Genomic DNA, 25051 nt, shown 5'->3' with positions numbered 1-25051 from the left:
TCTATGATGCAACAGTTGGACAGCTGAAAACCACTGTATTAGACCACGAATCCTATCACAAGTTCACCCTCAACACACACTTAAGAAGGATAACGAGCGAACAGGTGGCGTATCTGCCAGACATCGGGAGCCCTCAGCATCGCCACAAACCCAACTCAACCAGCTCGGGAACAGCTTATTCCCGATAGCTGTAGCTACACTGGCCTCGACCCGCACTTAGTATACCTATATGTTACCGTGGCTACCTGTACTACATGCTCCGAGTCACCCGTAAAGTGCAGCACCCAGAGCGCTCAAATTACGGTTGCGATCATGTATCTACTCTCAGCTGTACTTCCTTAAAAGTACTTTCTTTGTCCAGTACTTTGTTTCCTATTACTATTCGCTCACGTTGCATACCAATACCAGTTATGTTCAGTGCAGCCCCGTGAAATTCTGCTATATCTTGAACCCAAGTGCAGTATCGCCACCCATCTTCACTGAATCGCGAATGTCATTATTGTGTTTTGTATGATTATCTTATTTGTATTTTTGCTAAATTTCGTTACACATATTTCGCTAATTTGGGCGCACCAGTAGAAACCCTTTTCCAGATGTGTCATCGTCTTTTCTCATTCTTCATGCTGTAGCCAAGGATATTGGGGCATGCTTATTCAATGTATTTCATGGTGTTATTATTTAATTTAATTTAATTTAACTTAATTTATGTGAACGCCCCCAAAAACAAATTAAGTTCTATGTGCATGAAATACTGCACCTTTTGTTGTTGGTGGGGCGTCAAATCATGTTGCACCCCTGGGCTGCACGTGGGCTGGTTTTTTCTTACGTTGTTCAATCATGTACTGTAATCGTTGTATTGTGGGAAAGAAAAATTAATAATGTAATGTGGTATATCTGTAATGATTTTACAAAGCATGTTATGTTTTAATGTTTGTAATGTTGTATGCGATCGCTTAGAAAGTTAGTGTGTCTGACCAGGACCGCTCTTTATAATATACTAGTATATTGTAGGACAGGGGATGTATATATATATATATAGTAGCTTCGTGCTCATATGTGCGTTTGCATGCTAATATTGGCTTGCTTATGCCTATATTTTATATCGGCGTGGCAGTGTCATTTTTAGGGATCGTATATAACGGTGTATGATGTCGCGATGGAGACATTCGGTGTATACATGCAACGCCCACGTGTTCTTTTATACGTCATCCATTTTGTTAAAACCGTTCACGTTATTACGGGTCCGCAGCTGTATGCTCAATGGATCAGTTGTATTGCATTATTAAATGAAGCATTATCAGAATACGGTTTCAGCTCCGTGCTCCCCTGACCAGGATAATCAGTTACAGGGTAGGTGAATGGATTATTGGAGTACGTATTATATTTTGGAAAATAAGTATGGCGTGATTATAAATAGATTATATATACAACGTACCTATAAAAATGATATCGGTGTTATAGGGTATATTTTGTAAATTAGGTGAATCATGTTTTGTAATGTAAGCATGGTGATGAATATTGTATAGGTATTAAATATAATTATACTTTGAAACTTAGACGCAGTGCGCATGTTTAGGGAGGATAGAGTCACTGAGTGTCTATGTGTGACACGCACCTGTTCCCTTATACCCGTGGCCCCGTGATGTCATTGTCATTACACAGTGGGGAACAGCTCGAGCTGCTGGGTGCTGCGATGCTTCTTTGTGTGACGACACCGTCCTGCAGGTGTCGGCAGAAGTCGTTGGACAGTGACGGGATGCAGTGACATTCAGCTCACCTGATGTAAGGCGACCGCTTGACCTTCCTCGCCACAGATGTTATTGAGCCTGACAAGTGTATTACTGGGACCATCACTCCAGTACCTTTTTTTGCAGCAGTGTTGCCCAGCCTAGCTAGGGAGCAAAAATGTGAACTGTCTGGCAGGGAGCTGGGAGGGAACAAAAATGTGGACTGTCTGGCAGGGAGCTGGGAGGGAGCAAAAATGTGGACTGTCTGGCAGGGAGCTGGGAGGGAGCAAAAATGTGGACTGTCTGGCAGGGAGCTGGGAGGGAGCAAAAATGTGGACTGTCCGGCATGGAGCTGGGAGGGAGCAAAAATGTGGACTGTCTGGCAGGGAGCTGGGAGGGAGCAAAAATGTGGACTGTCTATCAGGGAGCTGGGAGGGAGCAAAAATGTGGACTGTCTGGCAGGGAGCTGGGAGGGAGCAAAAATGTGGACTGTCTGGCAGGGAGCTGGGAGGGAGCAAAAACATGAATCTGTGGGTCCCCGAGGACTGGGCTGGGAAACACTGCTCTACAGTAAGAAAGTCACCCGGGCGACCAAGTGACTAGGCTGACCCCAGGAGTGCCTTGTCTTTGCAAGAGCAAAATGGTTCTAGGGTTGACTGACAGCCAGCTCTGTCCCACACACCATAAAGACAGTGGCTGTTTTCCTCTGTAATATAATTTGTAATGCCAATATAAAGACTCCCGCAAGCGGAGACATAGATTACACTAAAAAGCACTTTCAGAGTTATAGTCTATGCATCAAGTGAACTTGACAGTTAACTGAAGGTCATTAACATTTTTATGGGATATTTCCTTTTTCTGTAACGTCAAAGCTACTCTTAGAGTGTCTCATAAACCTCTATGTCTCATGCGCTTCCGTTTTCTGTCATGCAGAATGATACGAAACATATTTACAGCCTGAGCCTAGCCCTGCACTCAAAGGAATCATGTGGTACACAATGACTGTGTAGCTCTTAATGACAGGACAGCTGCTATGGAGTGAAACTTAATGAACCACCTGAATATTTCTTCACGTATTTTCTTCATCCTACATATTAAGAACTTATTAGCTGCTCAGATTAAACAAAACATGTTCAGAAAAAGTGTATAATCTGTCTTGGAATTCACTGTCAACTGAAGTTTCCTTATGGTGGAGATGCGTAGGAAATGAATGGACGTCTTATCTGTCTCCAAAAATAAGTCACCATTATCAAATATAAATGTAAACTCGTTATCAAAAGGCTTGCTCATTGTCACCAGCGTGGTTCCGCCATGCCCGTCGTCAACAGCGTGGTACTACCATGCCCATCGTCACCAGCGTGGTTCCGTCATGCCCATCGTCACCAGCGTGGTTCCGTCATGCCCGTCGTCACCAGCGTGGTTCCGCCATGCCCGTCGTCGACAGCATAGTCCCGCCATGCCCGTCGTCACCAGCGTGGTTCCGCCATGCCCGTCGTCGACAGCGTGGTTCCGCCATGCCCGTCGTCACCAGCGTGGTTCCGCCATGCCCGTCGTCGACAGCGTGGTTCCGCCATGCCCGTCGTCGACAGCGTGGTACTACCATGCCCGTCGTCACCAGCGTGGTTCCGCCATGCCCGTCGTCACCAGCGTGGTTCCGCCATGCCCGTCGTCGACAGCGTGGTTCCGCCATGCCCCGTCGTCACCAGCGTGGTTCCGCCATGCCCGTCGTCACCAGCGTGGTTCCGCCATGCCCGTCGTCGACAGCGTGGTACCGCCATGCCCGTCGTCACCAGCGTGGTTCCGCCATGCCCATCGTCACCAGCGTGGTTCCGTCATGCCCATCGTCACCAGCGTGGTTCCGCCATACCCATCGTCACCAGCGTGGTTCCGTCATGCCCATCGTCACCAGTGTGGTTCCGTCACACCCATTGTCACCGTCGTAGTCTCCAGCCTGCCCCCAGCCAAAATGACGGACAAGTTGTCCAAATGGAGAAGTGGAGAGAATTTTAGCTGGTAAGGTCAGTAAACAAAGCCGGCCTTTATGTCCAGTCTCAGGTGTTTATTCTCTTTAATTTGAATGAAATGCAGTGTTACTGCTGTGGCCTGATCTGATGTGAGATAGGATCTAAATCCTGTCATCAAATACGGTCCCTTTGAGTTTTCATGTGTCGTTTCTCCTTCCTAATAGAACTGACCGCATATGGTGAAAAATGCTTAAACAGGCAAAACCTTTTGGATACTGGCGGTGTTGGGAGATGAAGCAAGATTCGATGTGTGACCTCATTTTCTGAAGGAATAAGGAGCTGGGCTTGAATCCAACCCCAAATTCAGACATTTTCAGTGAGCTTATTTAGCAGTTTTGTCCAAAGAAATGCACAATATGGGATGTAAGAACGAGGTTACCATAGCAAATGGGATTAAAGGCCTTCCTTAAACACTCAATGATGAAATCACTCTGCTGACCAAGGGACTGGAACCAACAACCTTCCAGTTATGAGCACAGCATTCCAAACCACAGAGCCATACACTTCCCGTAACTATAGGTTTATGTAGGTGACTATAGCAGGACAGGGTAAAACAATATATAGTCTCTCTCTAACCATATCTTAAAAAGGGCGGTTGAAATGTTCTTGTAACTGCAGGTAGTTAATATTTACCTTAATGTAAAAGTCTGACTTGGTGAATTAATTTCAGCATCATCACAATACCGGTTATTCCTAATAAATTCAAAATAAAGAGACTGATATATATAGAAATCTGCTCATTCTACTCAGTCATCTGTGAGTTAAATAGGAGTTCCACATGCCTTAGTATTCGGACCAATATCTTCCTATGCGTCTATATGTAATTCTTTGGGGGGAAAAAAGTATATATTTTATTTATAGAAGTATTATACACATCCATTTATCTGCAGTATATGATGATCCAATGTCTAGTTTTTAAACTAAAGAAGTCAGCTCAGTTTAGGTATCCTGGATGTTTACTTCAGTCGTCATGTGAATTCCGCTTCCAAGATGTGTTTGCGGCTGCTTAGAAGCCCCCCCAGAAAATGAATACAAGTGCTCATGTATAGCAGAGCGGTGTCGTTCAATATCACCTTTCAAAGGGGGAAAATCACACCCCCTGCACTCCGCAGTAGATTCAAATGGGCTACAGCATGAAATAATACAATTCGGAAGCAGCACGAGCGCTCGCGGGCCTCTTCCCTGGCTCGTGACTCTCCCTCTAAATCACAGTGCACCGAACAGCTTGGCGCCCACTTATCTGACTAAACTCATTTGCATACGTACTCTTTTAAAATCAACACTGAAGACCTATTATTTTAGTCTAATCTACCCTAATTACAGCTACTGCTGGTACTGTGCGCGTGCCATGACATCGTCTTTTGCCAGTGCATGCATCTGTTCTCTAACTACCATACCAGCCCTCTCCCAAATCCCACCTACAGCAGTAACAACGGCAAGCTTTCTGCACAAACGAGTCGGTTTTATTGTCATCTCACACACGTGAAGCGAGATTGCGTTTCTGTGGATCATCGGGCAGCTAGAATGAAGGACAGCTGAACAATAAACACTGAACAATAAAAACTGGATACAAAAATACACAACAATGACTCGGTGCAAGTAAACAGTATGTGCATATAGACAGCTGTCACCCCCCTTTCCACTGTGTCTGGATTTTACCACGTCATAATAATGATTTATTTATCATCATTATTATTGTTGTCGCCGTCGTATTTCCTGGCTTTATTGTAAAAGAGCCGGTGCCACTTTATAATAAACTTAATGTATAATTGAATGATATTAACAGTCTTTACAGACCTTCGCGTCCGTTACAGAGGTACATTTAGACCTTTGAAATAAAGTACGACTACAGTGCTATATACATTTAAGCGGCGTGTACTTTCAACGGAGCAAGTGCCCTCGTATTTCATTTTAAATGTGCCGCATTAACCAAGATGACAGATTAATTTGCCGCTCATAGGTGAGAAATAAACGTGCTACAAGCCCCGATTTCACCAGTATTACTCAAAGCCCATTGGAAGTACGTCCCTGTAAAAGAAGACGCCGTGAGCGCCGTAGACTAAAGCGTTATACTGCACTGCAGAGACAAGAAGCCTCATCCCACATCAAAGAACTTTATCCCCCAGATATCTGCCACTTTCCCCCGTTTATGTGCGCAACAGCCAAGAGGAAAAGCTTTTAGGATAATAAAGAGAGCGACAGATTAGAAGATCGCAGTGAAACTTTTTTCCTGCTGTTTCCCCCAACTTACATGAAAAAAAGAGGGTGTGCCGGTCACACAGAAATGGCTCATGGGTCCAGCCCACTAAATACTTAATACTGCAGGAATAAGAAGCCGAGCTCGGCTAGCAGCGGACCCGGAGATGGGGGTACGGCTGCGCTGATCGCCCATCGCCCATCGCCCGGTGGTGCTGCATGGCTCTGCCGGCCGTCTTTCCTTTAAAGCGGCCACCCCGTGATGATGCGTGCGCACCCCGCCTCTTCCCAGGCGATGCTGTAGCGCTGTCAATTTCTATTATAAGAGGAACAGTTGAGAAAAGGGAAGGGGAGGGAGGGAAGGGGGGGATAGAAATCCGGAGAGGGGTTTGCGGGGCAGCGCAGTCAAAACACCCATGGGTGGCTGCGTGGGCAGTCACCATGACTCTTCGGGAAGCCTGAACGAAATTTCAGACGGAACTGGAGGTAGGAAATAGGCCGTGTGCGCCGGCGGGTCCCTAACTGAGTCCGGGACTTAGGATGTCGGGGCTTTTGTGTGTGTGTGCGTGTGCGTTTCTGCCATCGGTGTTGTTATCCGCGCCGTGCCTCTTGTCTTTCGACCCCCCCCTCCCTGCCTTGATCGCAGTCGCTGGGGCAGAAGAGGCTGTGCTGCCAGGCGCTCGCCTTGGGGCCTCCTGCTCCTGATGCGATCCGCGCCGCTTAACATCCCCCCGCGTCTTCGCTCTCCCTCAACCCCCCTCCATGAGCAGGAGGTCGGCCGATGCCTTCGCCTGGGTGCGTGAATTTGGGTCACCGTGGTGGGTTTAGGGGGATGCGACGCCGCGTGATCGCGGTGCTTCGCTAAATAAAGTGAATCACGCATCGTTACTGTAACACTGACCGGAGGTAAAGTAACTTTTTTTTTTAATTCCCATTCTCGCAGCACGCTTCTTGTTGTCCCTACGAATAAGGATGGTGGGGGGAAGGGTGATCGTATCTCTTTTGCACGGCCGCAAGTAAGTCTTGAGTAGGTCTATTTAAAGCCGCGATGTCTGCTTTGACTGGTCGACAGCGCTGCGTTTGTCTATCCTTGAAAGTGGAAGTGAAAGTGCTTCAGGAAAACGAGAGAGAAAAGCCATCGTTTTTTTTAATTAAAAAAAAATGGGTGCAGAGAACTGTTGGGGAAAAGTTGATAGCAGCTGCTGGAGCTGGTTGCAGGGTTGCATTGCTGCTGCGCTTGGGTGTGTGCATGTGTGCATTTACTGCAGGTGACCGCCTTGGCTCCGTGTCGAAGTGATGGCGACTTATTACTTAAAGAAAACAGTACGATGGGTTCCTGGATACAGAGACTGGGGGGAGTCTGTGACTAGGATGTGTTATGGGACAGCGTTGTTGTTTTTTTTGTCATTGTTTATCAGTCGTCTCTTTCTTATAGTGAAACTGCAGTTATGCCAGTCATCCAGGGGAAGACATTGTAGCTTGAAATGTAGCATCCCCCCCCCCCCCAAAAAAAAAAAACAATAAATAAAATGGTTAGGGTTAGCGCTGTATGCAATGGACCGTGTATATACAGTATCGTGTATATATCCAGAACTTTGCGCATACATCTGTGCAAACGCGGACAAAACGTGAACAATTGAGATTGGCTTCGCGGTGCTTGCTCAAGCTTTCGGCCTTGGGGCAGGAATTAAAATGATATATCCAAGCCTTCCTTACACGGTACCAGCAAGCCAGGCGACATCCTGCAAGTAAATTGGCCTGCTTTGTGGTAGGCGAGAAGGATGTTGACTATGCAAAGGCAACTGTTTCCTGTCTGGTGGGATGTCTGTTCTGCTTACATTCGAACGTAAGCGCTTGTTCTCCGTCTCCAGGAAATATTCTGTCATTTAGAAGTAAATGCTGACTTTGTTGTCTGTGTAAAATAGGTCCAGGTGTTTTCCACTGCCTGAATGGCCCCAAAGCGCTTAACAAAGAATCAGACACTGGGTTTGTTGATCAGTATTGTTTGCATTCGTTTGGTCCTGTCTGGACACCTGCAGTAATCTGATATTCTTATCTTCCAGGCTTAGTACATTTGTCCAGCAATCATGTCTTGTGTGCCCATTTTTAATAAACAGTTATATAAGACTGGGTCATAGGCAGCCTGAGGTCTATACCAGCCAGCTCGGCCTACGGCCCGAACAGGATGTCGGTCCATTGCAGGGCTGACAGACATCAACACTCGCTACAGACAATATAGAGACAGTAACCAGTCTTTATACTCTGGGAGGAAATTCGCCCACACATGCACTCACAATCGGGGCAGGAATCGAACCCGCAACCCTGGAGATGTGAGGTCACATTGCTCTCCTGCATATCATCATCTGTCATGACCCTAGTATCTCCACTGGGGCTTTTTGCATCGTTGTCCTGTCTTTGGGAAGCCTTTCTGGGGGTAGGGTGGTGGAGATCAGGCTTTCGACGACCAATGCATTCTCCAAAAACAGTGTTTCTCCTCCCAATCCTCAGGGACCCCCAGACACTCCGCATTTTTGCTCCCTCCCAGCGCACTTGTGCCCGGCATTCGGTATCCATGATTGGCTGGGAGCTGAGAGGGAGCAAAAATGTGGACTTAGGGGTCCCCCAAGGACAGGCTTGAGAAACTCTGCTCCAAAAGACGTTTCCTTAAGATCTCATTTTTCTTCTGCGGGGTCCCGTGTTTTCTGTAGATCTTAAAAAAAAAAAGATTCCTTGGAGCACTGCGACTCCTTGGATCCCTTGTGGAAATTACCTTCAGAAATTCCCCTTTCATTTTCCCTCAATACTACGGCTTCCTCGCAGTAATGTTGCACGTCGAGTGTCAGATATTCTTACATTTTTCTTAATTCTTTTCCTTTCGTTTTTATCTCTTTCTTATTTCCAGTATCTCATCTTATCCGTAAAGGACACTAATACTTAAGGAGCAAAATCCCCTGAATACCTCATACCTCATGTTTTATCGAAAATACTTTTCTGTACTTTGTTTGTTTGTTGTTTACACGCCACGCACAGATCTGTTCAGTGATTTGAATTTTCTTGTGCTGCAAATAAAAACAGGTATTTTAGGCTAGATGTATATTCATGTATTTATGAAAGCATGTGAGATCCCTCTTGCACCGTGGCTTGACCACAGTGGCGGAACGAGTTAGGGAGCGTGTTAAAACACACAGTCAGGGCACCGACTGGTAGCTTGTTTTTGAATGATTACGGCCTCTGGTCAGGTTGCTGGGAGAAGAAGAGGAGGCGAGAGTCTGGGAAGGTTAGGCGGAGGCACAAAGTGACCGTGCTCTGGCGGAGGATGTGATGCACGTGTGATTTGTCAGGTGCGGCGGGGCGGGGTTGTGCTTCGATGGCTGCCAGGCCTCCTCTGGTGACAGTTCGTCCCCCGCTTCGCTCGTCTGCCAGAGTGGCGTGGCATTGTCCCCCGCTGCCGCCCGGCTCTGGGAAGGCTGGTGGCATAAGGACGGCAGATGTGCGGAACATTCTCTGTGCCTCGGCGACCCGAGTCCCTGATCACGGCCCTTTTTTCTGGGTCCTGGGATATAAGTTTATAAATAAGTGAAATTCCTTCAGTAAGCTTGCTGCACCCTGTGTATCCCTGTACCAGTATATAGGGCGTCCTGCTCCCTTCCTGGCCGACATATACACGCTTCCCTTTAAATGCTCGCCTTTTCAGACGGCTGGAGTGCGTTTTCCCTGCTTCCCCGGCTGGTGGAAGCGGCTGGGCTCCTTGACGAATTCCAGTCCAGATGGCACTCATTTGGGATTCGGGTGAAGGAAAAAAAAGAAGATAGGAATCTGCATGTTTCGTTCCTGCAAAAACATGTCCGGGTGCCTTCTGAGGACGTCCCGCAAAGGAGCACCCGATTCGGGCCAGACGTCGCTAGCGATTTGCGGGGCACTCTGAAGTTAACATTTTATGGCCCACATGGTTCGGACACCCACATTTTCGCAGACTGCTGATGTCAAATATACCGGCGTTTCTTTCACTTGTATTATTTTCTTTGTTACAGGTGCAATCTCGTCTTACCCTGTGTCCAGTCACAGCACTGTGCCCTCTGTACAGTGCAAGCCGTACAGTATTGGCTCTGTGGGTTAGCGTGCTGCTTGTGAAATCGGAAGGTCGCTGGTTTAAATCCCCTAGTCGGCAGGGTCATTCCACCTTGCTTGTCTAACTGCCCATCGCATTTATTAAGAGTGTCTAATAGGCTAATGTGATATGAATAATGTTTCATCTTTCATAAACATGCCACTTCTCTGTTAGCCTGTGCTGGGATTCCTGTTACTGGGACTGGGAAGGTCACCTTAATCACGGCACTTTTAATTGTCCTCGTGCAGCTCCCGTCTCCATTAATACGCAGGCATGGGCCGCTGGTGACTTCGTGTCTGCAGTACTGCTCGCATCGAGCGAGTCTTATTCCGGGAAACATCGATTTCAGTCCTGAAGTGGGAGGAATTCCATTAGTTTGGCTGTATGGGGCAGGGGGGGAGTGACTCGCTCTGTCTGACGGTCCGACGTTTCAGGAGAAGGTTAATTAACAGCCTGGTTAAGGATTCTGGGAAAGTTGCTGCATCCCTGTGCCTTTCTGAGAGCGGTGAACACCGTCGCCTTCACGTCGTTGCTGTGGATCCAAGCGAGAGTGTTTGGGAATCTGTGATACCCCCAAAGGCCACCGGAGGCAGCGGTCCGGAGTCAGGCTGGGGACCAATCAGACTGGTTTTCAGTTCAGTTGCCATGACCTTAGTGGATACTTTACGATCCCCCCCCCCCCCCCCCCCCCCCCCCCCAACCCCAGAACAAAAGCGGACAGGAGAATGGCAGTTTGTATCGTGTTTGTTTCTTGTTTCCTTTGTACAGGGAAGGTATAAATGTTTTTGTACACTTATGTGTGCATATCGCCATCTTTGGTGCCACAGGAAATAGAAAGTGTGGACCTGGGTGTGTGTGGGGGGGGGGTGGGATACAGACCCTTTCCTGTCCTCGTCACCTAACGGCAGCAGCTGTCGGAGTGATTCAGCGTTTGCCTCACTCTACCTTTTGTGTTTTGTGTTGTATCTTCTTCCTGCTCCTCGTGCACGTCTGTCCCGGATGGAGGCCGGGACGCCGGCGTGAGAAGCGAGCTGAATTATTCACGCGCGCTGGACGTAGCGTCGCTTGCCGGGGCCTGGTGTGAGCGCCCTGCGACTTTGTGGCTGACCAGGTAGCGCTCCTCGGGTCTCAATAATTAATCGCCCGCTACCTTCCAGGCTGTTAATGGCCGTTCGGGGGCGGGTGGGTGTCCGTGGACAGGGCTGGGCGGGGGCGTGCCTGACTGTTAATCCCGACTAGCCAAACCGAGGTCCCGTTCTGTCCTTCTGCGCTGCTGCCAGCCACTCTAGCATTTCCATGTCCTTACTAATTCATCTTAATTCTCTAGAAGATTCCGTCTGAGTCAGAAAACATTGGGGGGGGCGGGGGGGGGGGGGGTGAGTTCTGTGCTTCTCACCAGCCTGCTATTGTTACAGCATGTCCCAGATAAAACGCTTTCTCTAATGGCTGCCAGATGTTTCCCCAAAATGTACGTTTTTTTTTCTTTCTTTGCTTTATTAGGGTCCTTCTGGGGTGAAGGCTGACTGGCAGTTAGGTCCTTGCAGATGAACCTGACCGGCTCTTATGCGCTCGATGTATCGATTTTTACTGTGGCTCTCTGCCTGGTTTCCCCATCACCCATCGCCTTCTCAGGCCATGTTATTAATCCCTGAAACACAGGCGGTGTCTCTCTCAGATTTTGGCAGGGGGGGCGAGCCTGTGGAGAGAGTAGCTTTCCCCTTCTGGGACCTTCCTGTCACCATCGAGCATTCTTGAGCTCTGCTTGGGACGGCGTACTTGTTCTGTGAAGAATAAGAAGCTTGGTCTGCCAGTTCTAACCCAAAGCATGAGCTTTTGATCGGCGGGGGGGGGGGGGGGGGCGTCTCCCTCTCTCTCATTCCGGCATACAGATCCGCACACTCGCAGTGTTACACTTACCGTTGATCCGTAGCATGGCTAAGATCTTCAGACCCTGGCTCACAAGCTGAGGGCGTGGTTGTTATAACGTCTGAGCTCAACAAATCGTTCAGGGCGATGTAATGGCCTCTGTTGTCGGCCCTTGATTTAAATGCGATTATTTAAAAAAAAAAAAAAAAACACCAAGAATGCACAGACACGGCTGAATGTGTTGCCATCTGACTTTGCCCCTGAACAGCACAGGAAGTGGCCAGGAAGAGCAGTTATTTCGGCGCTGTCCCGTTTCAGGCATGATACGGAAACAGGAAACGTGCTAATGAAATAGCATTGCTGAGAGATGGTCCGTTGACCTTTCAGCACTGGCTGGAGCTTTAACTAGGCTGAAGTGTGTAGAGTAAAGTATAGTGCGTAGTAGAGTAATATGTAGTACATAGTACAGTGGAGTATAGTAGGTTTAGTACATGGTCAAGTAACATGTAGTGCATAGTATAATGGAGTATAGTAAGTATACTACGTAGTAGAGTAACATATAGTACATAGTACAGTGGAGTATAGTGAGTATAGTACATAGTCAAGTAACATGTAGTGCATAGTTTAGTGGAGTATAGTAAGTATAGTACATAGTAGAGTGGCATGTTGTGCATAGTACAGTGGAGTATAGTAAGCATACTCCATTATACAGTGGAGTAAAAATACTGGCGAGGGAAAGCGTTGATCGGCGTTGATAAATCCTGACCCTCTCTCTCTCTCCCATCTCCCTCCCCACGTGTCAGTCGCTCTGGGTCGTAACCAGCCCCTGAAGCGGGACAAGCCCCGATGGAAGAGCGACTACCCCATGACGGACGGCCAGCTGCGCAGCAAGCGAGACGAGTTCTGGGACACGGCGCCAGCCTTCGAGGGCCGCAAGGAGATCTGGGACGCGCTGCGAGCCGCCGCCAGCGCCTTCGAGAGCGACGACCACGAGCTGGCCCAGGCCATCGTCGACGGGGCCAGCATCACCCTTCCGCACGGTATGGGTGGGACAGCTCCGCTAAGGGGCTGTCGTGCGGCACGGTGGCTTAAGCTGCGGGGCCCGTGACTGGAAGGCTGTCGGTTCAAATCCTGGGACCAGCAGAGTGCTTTTACCCTTGACCCCAGAACAGCCTAATTCTCAAAAAAATGTTTATTACTTTGGATGAAATCAAATGCTAAATAGACAAAATGTAAGTTAATAGAACTTAGTGCCTCAACAAGAAATCCACCCAAATTTAACTCGGATGAGCATGACATTGTTTCGTTTAAGATATGGGTGTGCAGGAATTGAGTATTTGGGGTGGCAGGGGGTGCTGGCATGCTGTGTGTGTGGGGAGGTACTGTTATCCAGTCATACAGGCATATATGTTACCCAGAGACGCGGTAGGTAATTTCGTAGTTCACACAATGCTTTTCTTGGTTTTTTCCTGTCAGTCAGCCAGCTGTAGATGGGCATGATGTGTACTGACTGCTGGGGGGTCACCTATATGACATCAGGCTCTCCTTTCATCCTCCGTCCATCCGTCATCTGTTCCTGCCTTCTCCCTTCCTCCTTAACGCTCCTTCCCCCACCCACTTGGGTGTGTTGCAATAGCCAGGCACTCGCCACGGCATAACGGAAGAATTTATTCTGCAAAGGAGGCAGGGATGAGCTGGAAATGCAGCTCCAAGTGTCGGCCTCTTCTGTGGAAGTGTAGGCCTTCTTCACAAATTCCTCTGCGACGTGCAGGTCCTGCACATTCCGCTTTACTGCTGACCGCTTCAACCTCCCCAGCTGGGCGAAATCGCAATCGCAAAGTTTCCAGACTGGGGAAAAGCACCCAAGGACAAATTCTGATAAGCCTAACGGATGATGCCAACGGGTGATGCTACCAGATAGCGCTGACGGTAAAGAACAGCGTTAGCGCTACCAGATAGCGCTGACGGTAAAGAACAGCGTTAGCGCTACCAGATAGCGCTGACGGTAACAAACAGCGTTCGCGCTACCAGATAGCCCTAACAGACAACACCAGCAGATAACGCTGAAAGACAATGCTAACGTACAGCGCTAGTGCTAACAGAACTAATTGGCGATGCTAACATAAAGTACTAGTGAATCATGTGACTCTAACAGATAACACTAAAAGACAACGCTAACATACAGCATTAGTGCTAACAGAACTAACTGGCGATGCTAACATACAGTACTAGTCTAACAAAACTATCATGTGACTCTAACAGACTTACTACTTTGATGTACTGGACAGGGCTTTATAAGGGGCATGGATGGATGGTGCAGCGCTTCACAGGGACCCTTGAATACGTGACGTTATAAAATGTAAGAGGGTCGGAGGACAGTGAGCTAACGTTTTGGTGGGGGGTCTAACATTTCTGGTTAAGTCCCTGCCAGTCAGAGTCTCCTGGATGAACAGAAACTCGCCACTGCTGAGCGGCGACCCCATTGAGAGACAATTAGAGTTCCCAGGGCTGATGGGTAAATACTCTGAATGGATGTTGGGGGGGGGGGATTACGTTAATTGAGTCTGTTTTCAAGGGGACAGCCTCACAGGCATCGAGTCGCTTCTGATGCGCTCGTGATGCGCTCGTGTGCATGTGTTAATGAGCGCGTTCGCCAAGAGCTAAATCTCAGGGAAGCCGGGGATGATATGTCATCTGGGTGGGGGTGTGTGGGGGGGCACTCGTATAGCTCTGTTTGCCCTGGATTAGCAGGGGCTGCAGGAGCTGGTGGGGGATCTAATTAAACCTGTATTGAGCCTCGAAGCTTCCGGTAATCGCCGAACGAATCCCTCTGCAGTGTGACGGGTTGGTGAGATTGCTATCTTCTGAGAACAGCTTCTCTTCTTCATCGCTTCTGCTCGATGCACCTCCCCCCCTTCTTCTCCAGCAGCTGCTTAGCACCCCCTAGTGGATAGCTAGCCCTATTCGGCCATGCTGTGAGGTGAATCCCAATCGTCTGGAGTTTCCGGCCAGACTCGTGACAGGAAAGCACCGTTCAGGACCACGTAGCGGCGTTCGTGACTCCGTCGTTCCCTCGTCCGACCTGAGAAGGAGCCGGAGCCCCCAACCGAGGCAGTTCTGAGCTTCCAGGGAGCGAAAGCCCTGTGTGATGTTAGCAAAACCACTGACCAGCCTGGCGGTAGATCCCCAAGCATGGTGGTGACTTCATGCTAAACCGTTAGAGGCCCAAATGCTGCTAAAATGCAAATGCTCTCCTCCTGAACGATTAACTGATCACCTTAACGGTTGCCTCCATATTGTCTATATTTATATTCCATCAGGTTCAGGATAGAAACCCCCCCCCCCCCCCCCCGCATATCCTATGGCAGGTATGGAGATCCTCTTCTACAGAAGCCTCAGTTTGGACCTGATTTTTGGTTATGTTTACATTGCTAGCGAGCGTGTGTCTGAGCGGGTTAATATGTGGCGTCTGTGATCAGAAGGTCGCTAGTTCAAATCCTGGAGTCTTCAGAATTATTCTACTATTCCCCACCCCCCCATACCAGTTGTTCCAGGGACAGTATGACCTTGCGTTCTCAGAAATAGTTGTCGCTAAAAAGCATCCGTTAAATAAATAAAAATGCTACCCCCCTTTGCATTAAGGCCAGCAGGTAATCTTGCGTCTTATCTTAACAATGATTTACTAAAGCGATTCAGAGCTGAGGTGCCAATGAAAACCAGGCCTCCAAGGTTCTGGATGGACCGTAGATCCCTACAGGGTTCTGCTGTGGTGGGGCGGAGTGCTGACATCATCCTTCTGCTCCTCACGCCATTTGTCTGGCTGTACGCGTGGGAGAGAAGATCTTTCAGGATAATTTGACTCATTGATTTTGAAGGTCGGCCAGCTTTAGTGACCCTGTCCAGAATCCCCCGCCACTGTTAACCTGTTCCTAACTGGGGGGTGGGGGGAATTCCTGCTTATTTGGCAGAGAACATGGTGAAAAAGGACTTTCAGGACAATATCACGCTTGTGGTTCCTCTCACTACGGAACCCGATGATGTGGTACAAGCATTTGGCCACATCACGCTGACACTGGCATCCGTCTCTGTGAAGTTTTCGACGGCCAGGTTGCTCCGTCTGGTGTCCTTGTCCACTTACCGTCAGCCCTGTCACTCTAACCTGCTACCTTTCTGATTACACGTCATCCTTAACCATTTCACTGTCAGCTCTCATAGAAATGTTTCTGCCACTGAATTGGCTGTTTGCTCTTAGACATTAACGGCAATTTAGTCCAGTTAAACCCCAGAGATTAAGGCGTTCCCTCAACGCTGGTCGTTATGTTGAATTATCTGTATTTAAGGTCTGATTGCACTCGGATATGTTTGAGGTCTGATCCAAGGTTTGTTATTAGATACACGTGCAGTAAATTGTTCACGCTCGGTCATTTTCCGTGTATTTAAAACGGCGATCTGCTGTCGTCACGCTAATGAAGCGTTTAGATTTTTAATTTTTTTTCCATTTGCTACAGTTGACTCCGATTCTTAGTCCCTGTCATTGGCTCGACGTAGAAATTGTGTAAAACTAGATTTGAATTAAGCACGCATGATATTCTGGGCATCTCCCTGTAACATTTAGGTTCACTGGCTTCCATCCACATCTGCTCCTTGCGTCCACATCTGCGCTTCTCCCGTTAACAAACCACTGCGATGAGAATTGAGCATGCGAATCTAAGCTTTTATACCTGCAGATGTATATATGCTGTCGTCCTTTGTGGTCTGAACCCTTTGCACTTACCGTGCAAATGTTTTTGGAAGGGATGTGTAACCCTGTGTGTTACTATGTGCAGTGTAACAGTCATTGATTCGGATCCCGTGGTCTGCGGTAGAATCGCATGGTTGTTTGGTCTTTGAGCAAGACCCCTAACCCCCCAAAAAGCTCTGAGGGTGTCAGATAAATGGCTGGACCTGTGCTCACCTGAGAATAATCAGAGCAAGACGGAATATGTGAAAGTGTAGGAGCTTTTGTGTATCTACTTAAAGAAATGGTTTAAAAACAGTTTCATTTTTCTCAAATTGATGGAAGCTCTATTACTCTGTCAAGTATCATGTCTTATCAGGTTAAACACACGATGTTATTCAGATACTGCCCCGGCTGTACGGTAATTCATGGCGTCTTTAAAAATGTATTTGCAGAAAGAAAATTTGAGTCGGAGCTTGGACATTGTTTGAATTGGCCAGCTACTCAGCGTCGAATAATCTCATTTTCTGGAAGCTGGAGAGGGGAGATGTTTAGCACTCCTGGCCAAGGAATTTGCGTTTGGGAATTGCGGGATGTGTAACATTTGCCCAGAGCTGCTGGGTCAGTGTAAATACGGGGGCGCGGGGGAGGGAGACACCTCAGCATGCTGGCGATCTGTCTGGATGGTCGTGAGTTCGAATCCCATGCCTAGCTTAGGAATCAGGCCACTTTTTGGCCCTTAAGCAAGGCCCCACTCACTGCGAGACCCTACATGTTGACCCTATACCCTGACCTCAGAATTACTCTCACTTGTATAAATTTGTGTCTGTGTCACTCCCAGAGGGCATGATGGGATACCTGAAACCTCCCGACTTCCCCAATAGGGATGAATAATGTGCTTTTATTCTGTCTGCACTGCTAGGCCGTGTTAATGAAGGAGAAGCCTTATCACATACCGGGCCTGTTCACATACCGTAAACTAATTAGTTTATGACATCTTTTTTGGGGGGAGGGCGAGATATAAGCTTTCTGCCTCACCGGCTTCTCTGATTTTGCCGTAGGCTCTGTCGTTCCCATTAATATTCTGTCGTCACTGGGGGTCGCTCGGCTCGGTCATTCCTGTTCACAGTGCTGGTTCCAGCACACAGCGTCCTTGATCTGGCACATTCGGGAGGTGACCCGTCATTGTGGGGACCACAGGAGAGTGAGCGGCGGCACCGTGTGTCGTCCTGGGGACCTGTTATCTGACGACGCTGAGTGATATCTGAAGTTATCTGACACCCCACTGACTTAAATTAAAACTGTGGTTCAGTCTGTGGTGCGAAGCTTTGCTTGGAGAGGCCTGGAAAAGCAGTGGAAGTTTTTAAAAATATTTGAGGAAATGGATCAAAACCTGGTCAAATACCCCCCCATCACCAGAGTTTTTTGTAAACCGTCGGTAGTTTCATATCCTTCAGGAATTCACACGTGCATTTCACGTGTCTGCGCATCGCGGGCTCCCCGCAGGCGGAACCTGATGTGTCACGACCGCTTGAGCTTTGGGGGGGGGGGGGGGGGGATCAGCTCTGAGACTATGCTGAGGGAAGGTTGTTGGGGGGGTGGGCGGCACTGCACACCTAAACCCAAGGCGCTAAAAAGGTGAAAGGGTCTCTGATGCAGACAGTCCAGTGGCCAAGCTGACCTTTATTTTTACACCGATCTGCTGAAGATGAGATCCCCCCCCCCCCCCCCCCCCCCCCCCAAAGACGACGTGTCGCTGTGGGAAACAAACCTCTTTAAAGGTTAATTTACCACAAGTAATTAAATGTTAAAGAAAGCCAGCCAGTCCTCCAGTGAAAAGCTCACATCGTATCGCCTCGGGCGAGTTTGAAAAGTCCAACTTTTAAGAGTCTTTTTTAAAAAAATTTTTTTTTAGTGACATTGCTATTAATACTTTTGGCTGTAAAGGACAATGCAGAGGACTACTGTGTTCAGTGGGAGGGGGGCGAGGTGGCAGTCAGAGAGCATTGGGGGGGGGGGCTGATGGGCTTCACAGGGGCGGCTTGGCCCAGAAATAACTGAGCTGGGGTCAAAGGTTAAAATATGCAAAAAGGGCCTAAATAAACCCACGGCTGTGAGATGAGATCGGCTACACAAGGATGCCAGGACCTCTGGAGCGGGGGAATGAAGGCCTGAGTGGGATGGATAATGCACTGCGAAGCTGGCACTGGCAGTGAGGCTGCACTTTATGCAGCTCTGCCTGCTGGCCCTGTGTGTGCAGGAGGGAGCTCAGTGTTTAGGCTGGGCAGCAGGGCCTGCGTGTGCCTGCTAGTGCCTGCACGCCTGTGTATGTCTGCGCGTCTGCGTCTGCATTTGTCTGCGCGCCTACGTCTGTCTGTGTGCCTGTGTATGTCTGTGCGTCTGCGTCGGCCTGCGTGCCTGTGTCTGCGTCTGTCTACGTACCTGCGTATGTCTGTGCCCCTGTGTGTGTCTGCGCGCCTGCATATGTGTGTCTGCGCGCCTGCGTGTGTCTGCGTTTCAGTGTACAGCCCCCTCCTTTAAAAGCAAATTCGTATGACACACTTCCATCTGTAAAGATCAGGGCTTTTTTTTTACATGGCAAAGTGACCTTGCCCTGACAGGTTGCCGTGGTGATGGAGGAAGATTCCTTGGCATATAGCGAAATACGGGCTGGTGAAGCAGGACTGACAGAATGATCCTGCCATCTGACCCTTAAGTGAGACGCTTAACCACCCATTTCTCCTGGGGTGCTGCCCCCCCCCCCCCCCCCCGCAAGGTGGGGTAGGTTAAAAAGGAAATTTACCCATGGCCGTCAATGAAGCATCACTGTTTTATTATGATGTAATAAAGGTCATTCGTTGCCATGGTTACCGGATGCCGGCTGGGGTCGTACAGGTATGCGGATCCAGCTCTCTGCGCAGTCGGTGAGTGACACAATCAGGTCACTGGCACGCCGGCCCTCCCTCATCCACTTAGTCCGTCGCCTCCACAGGACTCAGATGCTTAACGCGGGACGGTCCTTAGTGAAGCAGCCTGTTTTAACGGGCTTTCAGGCGTCCCTGCCCATCCCTCTATAGGTTATTCTCATTTCGGGGCCTCTCTGTTCCCATCTGTGTCCTCATAATCCCACTTCTGCCACAGCATGTCTATGATTTATAGTTTGTGTCCAGTATCCTTCATCTTCTTAGATTTACGCCCTATAAAATCTGCCTGTTCCTGTTAAACTGGCTGCTTTTGGGAAGAATGGGGGTGGAGCTTCGAGATCTTTTTTTTTTTTTTCTTCGCTTTGCAAAGATGCACAGTGGTGGTTTTCAGCCTTTTGGGAATGACGACAAAATGTGATGAATTAAGGGTCTAGCATTTGTGCTGCTCTGGACGTAGCGGTTATGGGAGACGAGCAGCTCTGTCTGTCGATTCCTGCTTTGACAAAGGAGAGAAAAGTAGTCACACCGCAGTGGCGATTCTCTCTTTAAATAAGAAATCCTTGGTTTGTAATAAATGACTATTTTTGAAAGACCCAGTGATATTTTCTCTTGCTATTCTGCGTATAGGTTTGTAACTTGATATTTGACAATATCGCTCGGAACAGTTATTTTGTTTTGGACAGATGTTATGTGTGAATATGAGGAATTACTATCAAAACAAAAAAATATTTTCTTCTTTGTGATGTTGGGCGAAGCTGGCAATATATGGCCCGAGGTGGGGGGGGGGGGGTGTCCCTGTACGTGTATAACAAAAACAAAAGGAAGCATCACCTCTCTTTATTATTGGAATTTTTTATTATATATTTCTTTAAAGATAACGTTGCTCCCTGTGGAAATGTCGCTGTGCTTGTCGAACCCGCTGTGGTGGGTCATCCACAATCATTCATTTGATCCTCTTTTGCCTGTGCAACAAAAACATCGCGACCTCAAATTCAAAATATGTAAATGCCGGCGGGAAGTGAAGTATTTCTGCCGCAGAGCTGAGCGTATCTGCGCTTCTGCGTGACCGGCTCCTTCTTATTTACGTATTTTAAACAAGGAAAGTCTTCATGGATTATAGTGCTGCCATCCTGGACACAGTGTTCCGGTGTCTCTGTGCGTGACCTTGGTGAATCAGCGACGCCTCACTCAGAACGATAGCTGTGCCCTTTATGCCCTTGGGGGCTAAGATAGTGCCAAAACTCTGCCAGGGAGGATGGTACAAGTTTTGTGGTAGTGAGAGATTTTGGGACCAGAGCGAGAAGGGAAGGGGTCATTGTGTTTTTGTCTGTCACTGACTGTGCTTGAGTAAACATACAACTGCCAGTTACCAATAACAGCCAGATGTACCACTGTACTGTTTTGTTAGGAGGGAAGTACGGTGACGATATTTAAATGCATAAAAGCCCATTACGTGCGTTTCACTCAGTATAGTCTGTTGTTCGTTGTTTTCGAACGACGCGAAAAGCATCGGGCCAGGAAATTGAGTGCATTTCTGGTTAAATCAGCCACCCACCTACAAAATGCCGTTTTTGAACCTGATTGAAACCCAACCATGACAGGAAGAAAACGGCATTCAGAAGTTCTACTGCGACGGAAATCTCCATGGAGACCAGATGTCATGGTGACACGCGCGTCCTTTGCGTTATTTAAATATATTTCAACGTTAGTGACACTTTAAAGGACGCGATCGGCGTCCTGGGTTCCTGTTTTACTGGCCGTTTCTTATGCATTGCCTGGTAACGCTGTGAAATTTAGCATTTAAACTAGATTTAGAAATCTCAAAAAAAAGACATCTGTTGGGATTTATGGATATGTTTCACCGGTGTCCTTCTCAAAGTGGGTTTTGGGTGTAAAATTAAACAACCCGAAAGTGGTGGGCATTCCGAAGACGATGATGGATCCATCCATCTGTATGGGAAGCTGAGTTTGCAGTCTCTCCCTGAAAGCATAGGCAGACAATACAGGGGACCTCTTGGGCAGGATGACATCACAGGCCATGCGATCATATACCGTGGGCAGATTGGAAACGCGTTCCACGTTTTTGCTCCCTCCCAGCTGAGAGGGAGCAAAAACGTGGACTGTCCGGGGTTCCCTGAGGACTGGGTTGGGAAACACTGATCCAGAGGAAATACGCTAGTCTCACTTAGACAGGGCCAGGGGTTGGATTTGACCCCTCACCCCTGGACCCTACCGTCCCAAACACTCAATGTTAAACTACTTTTATTTCAACAAACCTACATTTACACAGTGTCCCCTACAGCAGTGTTTCCTAACCCGGTCCTCGGGGACCCGCAGACAGTCCACAGTTTTGCTCCCCCCTCCAGCTCGGGGCTCCCAAGCACCGGATAGGGAAATACTGCTCTAGGGGACACTAAAGCATAGTGGGAAGGTAGTGAGCTGTGTTATTGTATTACATCCTATGCAGGCACACACAGGAAAGTTCTGGAGCCAACGAGACAGTCCCCGTGTTCTGCTTGATATTAACACAGAGCTGAATCTTGACCACGACGCAGTCGTTAATGTTGCTTATTGAAACTTGCTTATCTGGAGTGAAATTGTCTAGATTTCCATTGCCGGGTTACAGTCACACATTAGTGACGTTCGTCCCAACCTCACCCACAGCCTGGCGATATTCAGACTGGCACTGTTTCGCAGTAATTTTTCTGTTGGCAGAGGTGGATGTTTCAGGTCCAGGAGGTAAAAATCCAGACCAAGATTTTGTTCCAACCAACCGGTTTATATTCGACTGATTGGTTGAAACAAAACTTTGGTCTGAATTTTCACTCTCTGGACCTGAACTCTCCACACCTCTGATACCTGGTTAGTCACCATATTCATTCTCCCCCATTATGCCAGCATCTTTGTTCTTTGTTCACATACATACACATTGCACTACCTATATAAATCCTTGTGTCCGCCCCCCGCCCCCCCCCTGCTGTTTTTGTACTTCATTGTGAAAATCCTCCCCCATCTCGGCTGTTATATGTCACACCGTGGTCCTGAGGGTGGGTGCTGTGTCGTGCCACTGTATACCTATATTTGGAAGGTTTGGGTGTTACCAGTTGGGAGGGGGATCCCGTGTTTTTCCACACTAGCGGTCAGGATCTCACGCCCACCTGGCGCGTCGTCATCCTGCACTCATGCTGTATCTGCGTCATGTGACTGCAGGCGGATTCTTCTGTGTTTATTGCTCTTGGTAAAACACGCACAAGTGAGAGCAAACTGTCCACCCTTATTCGTTTAGGTGGCAGAATCTCATTGCTGAAGTTGCAAGAAGTTGAGCATTCGGATGGAGTTGATATACAGAGAGTACTGCACCATCTGGTGTATTGTACATTTGTGTGGTACTGTAATAGCCAGTGCAGTTTACATTTGCATTGTCCTGTACTAGATGGTACACTATACATTTGCATTGTCCTGTACTAGCTGATGTGTATATTGCATAGTCCTGTTATAGCCGGTGCAGTGTATATTGCGTGGTCCTGTACTAGCCGGTGCAGTGTATATTGCGTGGTCCTGTACTAGCCGGTGCAGTGTATATTGCGCGGTCCTGTACTAGCCGGTGCAGTGTATATTGCGCGGTCCTGTACTAGCCGGTGCAGTGTATATTGCGCGGTCCTGTACTAGCCGGTGCAGTGTATATTGCGCGGTCCTGTACTAGCCGGTGCAGTGTATATTGCGCGGTCCTGTACTAGCCGGTGCAGTGTGTATTGCGCGGTCCTGTACTAGCCGGTGCAGTGTGTATTGCGTGGTCCAGTTCTAGCCGGTGCAGTGTATATTGCGCGGTCCTGTACTAGCCGGTGCAGTATACATTTACGTACCCGATGCTGATGCTTTGTAACGGTGACTCTGTCCTCCCAGGTGCCCTTACGGAGTGCTATGATGAGCTGGGCAATCGGTACCAGCTGCCCGTCTACTGCCTGGCCCCCCCCATCAACATGATCGAGGAGAAGAGCGACCTGGAGGTGCCCGACGTGCCCGAGCCGCCGCCCAACTCGGGCCAGGAGTGCCAGCTGCGTCTGCGCCTCTCCACGGGCAAGGACCTGCGGCTGGCCGTGCGCTCCACCGACTCCGTGCAGCACATGAAGCGCCGCCTGCTGGCCGAAGAGGGCGTTGCGCCCGCCAGCCAGCGCTGGTTCTTCTCGGGCCGGCCGCTGACGGACAGAATGAAGCTGGAGGAGCTGAAGATCTCCAGGGACTACGTGGTGCAGGTGATCATCAGCCAGCCGCCCCCTCAGAACCCCACGCCTGTGGAGAACTAGAACCTGGATGCACTTGCTGGCACGGAACCGGACTGCGCGGAACAGAATAACACTCTGCGAGACTATCTGCTATTACTATTGTTATTATTGATATTATAATTATTATTGTCATCGATGTCGTTATTATTGTATTTTAGGAGTTTTTTCAATTTTTACGCCTGTCTTTATACCGCTCATTCCCTGTCGAACTTTCTATACGCACAGAGCTGTGCGATTTTTAACGTGACTACGCAGGCCGATCTCCACGGCAACAAGTGGGGCGGCTCACGACGCTGCCTAGTCCTACCTTTTTAAATTCGCCGGAACTGTTTTGTTCTTTAACTAAACCAAAAAGCGTTGCCGGGGAATTTGATGTCGGGTTATGGGACAAAGAGGAAAATCCGTGGTATATGAGCACCTGCGATGTTTGCTTTTTCTTTGGTTTGGGAATTTCGGAATCGCTGTTTTTCACCTGCCGGCGAACGAAGTCGGTTTCGCTGAATGACTGGACTTGTACCACAAGTACTTGTACCTTTAGTAAAGCGAAGGAGAGGGACACAACTTTAAAAATAATTTGATTGTAAAACTTGGGGGGACTAATAAGCTAATAAGCTTTTAAGTTCATGTCCGGCTTTGTAGAGCTGACCGCCACCTCGTTCTGCTCGTATACCTGTTGGGGGGGGGGGGTGCGGGGGGGGGGGGGGGGTAGGGCTTCAGGCTGTATACGCAGTCGAGCTGAAGGTCTTATAACTTTTGAATCTGTTGTCAAGAACTCGAGTTACGTGGCACATTGACAAGATTTTATAGTAAATCATTTACCCATATGGCTTTGTGTGTTCTTTGCCGTTTATAACTGATCACGTGAAACGGATCTGGTTTTTAAATCGCGTCGTGTATTTTATTGTTTGTTTGCTTGTTTGCTTGCTTGCTTAATTGCGTGCACCTGCTCAGGGTTGTGTATTCATTATTTACTGATCACTGAACCCCCCAGGACCAGGAGAACCACAGTAAGCCATCTTTTTTTTGGGGGGGTGGGGGGGTTATGGTTCAGCCGATTTAGTATGCTCCACCCCCTTAGTCACCAGTTCGAATCCCCAGGTCAGCGGAGTGATTTTTCTGCTAGGCCATTGAGCAAGACCCCTAGACCCCCAGTTGGTACAGGGACTGTCTGAACCTGCTTTCTCGCTTGTTAAATAAATGTTTTGG

At 48.5% G+C, this 25051-nt stretch overlaps 1 protein-coding gene and 1 long non-coding RNA gene across 5 annotated transcripts; both read left to right on the top strand.

Moving 5' to 3' along the window:
• Positions 1-827: 827 nt before the first annotated feature.
• LOC125719982 (uncharacterized) lies at positions 828-3100 on the top strand. The gene is made up of 3 exons (XR_007385309.1): positions 828-1350; positions 1663-1782; positions 2661-3100. It is a non-coding gene; the product is annotated as an uncharacterized LOC125719982 (long non-coding RNA).
• A 3195-nt stretch (positions 3101-6295) lies between these two features.
• LOC125720203 (ubiquitin domain-containing protein 1) lies at positions 6296-24521 on the top strand. 4 transcript variants are annotated; one of them, XM_048995390.1, is made up of 3 exons: positions 6296-6433; positions 12725-12961; positions 23466-24521. In XM_048995390.1, exons 1-3 carry the CDS (start codon positions 6364-6366, stop codon positions 23864-23866), a joined length of 708 nt encoding a protein of 235 aa, XP_048851347.1. In that variant the 5' UTR covers positions 6296-6363; the 3' UTR covers positions 23867-24521. The 4 variants fall into 4 exon arrangements, with proteins under 4 accessions (XP_048851347.1, XP_048851346.1, XP_048851349.1 ...); XM_048995389.1 differs by lacking the exon at positions 6296-6433 and adding an exon at positions 6449-6742; XM_048995392.1 differs by lacking the exon at positions 6296-6433 and adding an exon at positions 6714-6853.
• Positions 24522-25051: the final 530 nt, after the last annotated feature.

Source organism: Brienomyrus brachyistius, chromosome 24, assembly GCF_023856365.1.
Source record: "Brienomyrus brachyistius isolate T26 chromosome 24, BBRACH_0.4, whole genome shotgun sequence".
In the NCBI taxonomy this organism is placed as follows: domain Eukaryota; kingdom Metazoa; phylum Chordata; class Actinopteri; order Osteoglossiformes; family Mormyridae; genus Brienomyrus; species Brienomyrus brachyistius.
Note: the sequence above shows the minus strand (reverse complement) of the source record. Positions and strands in the feature narration are given on the sequence as shown.

Excerpts from the sequence above, each read along its gene's own strand:
- LOC125720203 (XM_048995389.1), top strand. The coding sequence starts at position 6,652 with ATGCGATCCGCGCCGCTTAACATCCCCCCGCGTCTTCGCTCTCCCTCA. Across the intron at positions 6,743-12,724 it reads CGGCCGATGCCTTCGCCTGG|TCGCTCTGGGTCGTAACCAG; the intron begins GTGCGTGAATTT and ends CCCACGTGTCAG. Across the intron at positions 12,962-23,465 it reads CAGCATCACCCTTCCGCACG|GTGCCCTTACGGAGTGCTAT; the intron begins GTATGGGTGGGA and ends CTGTCCTCCCAG.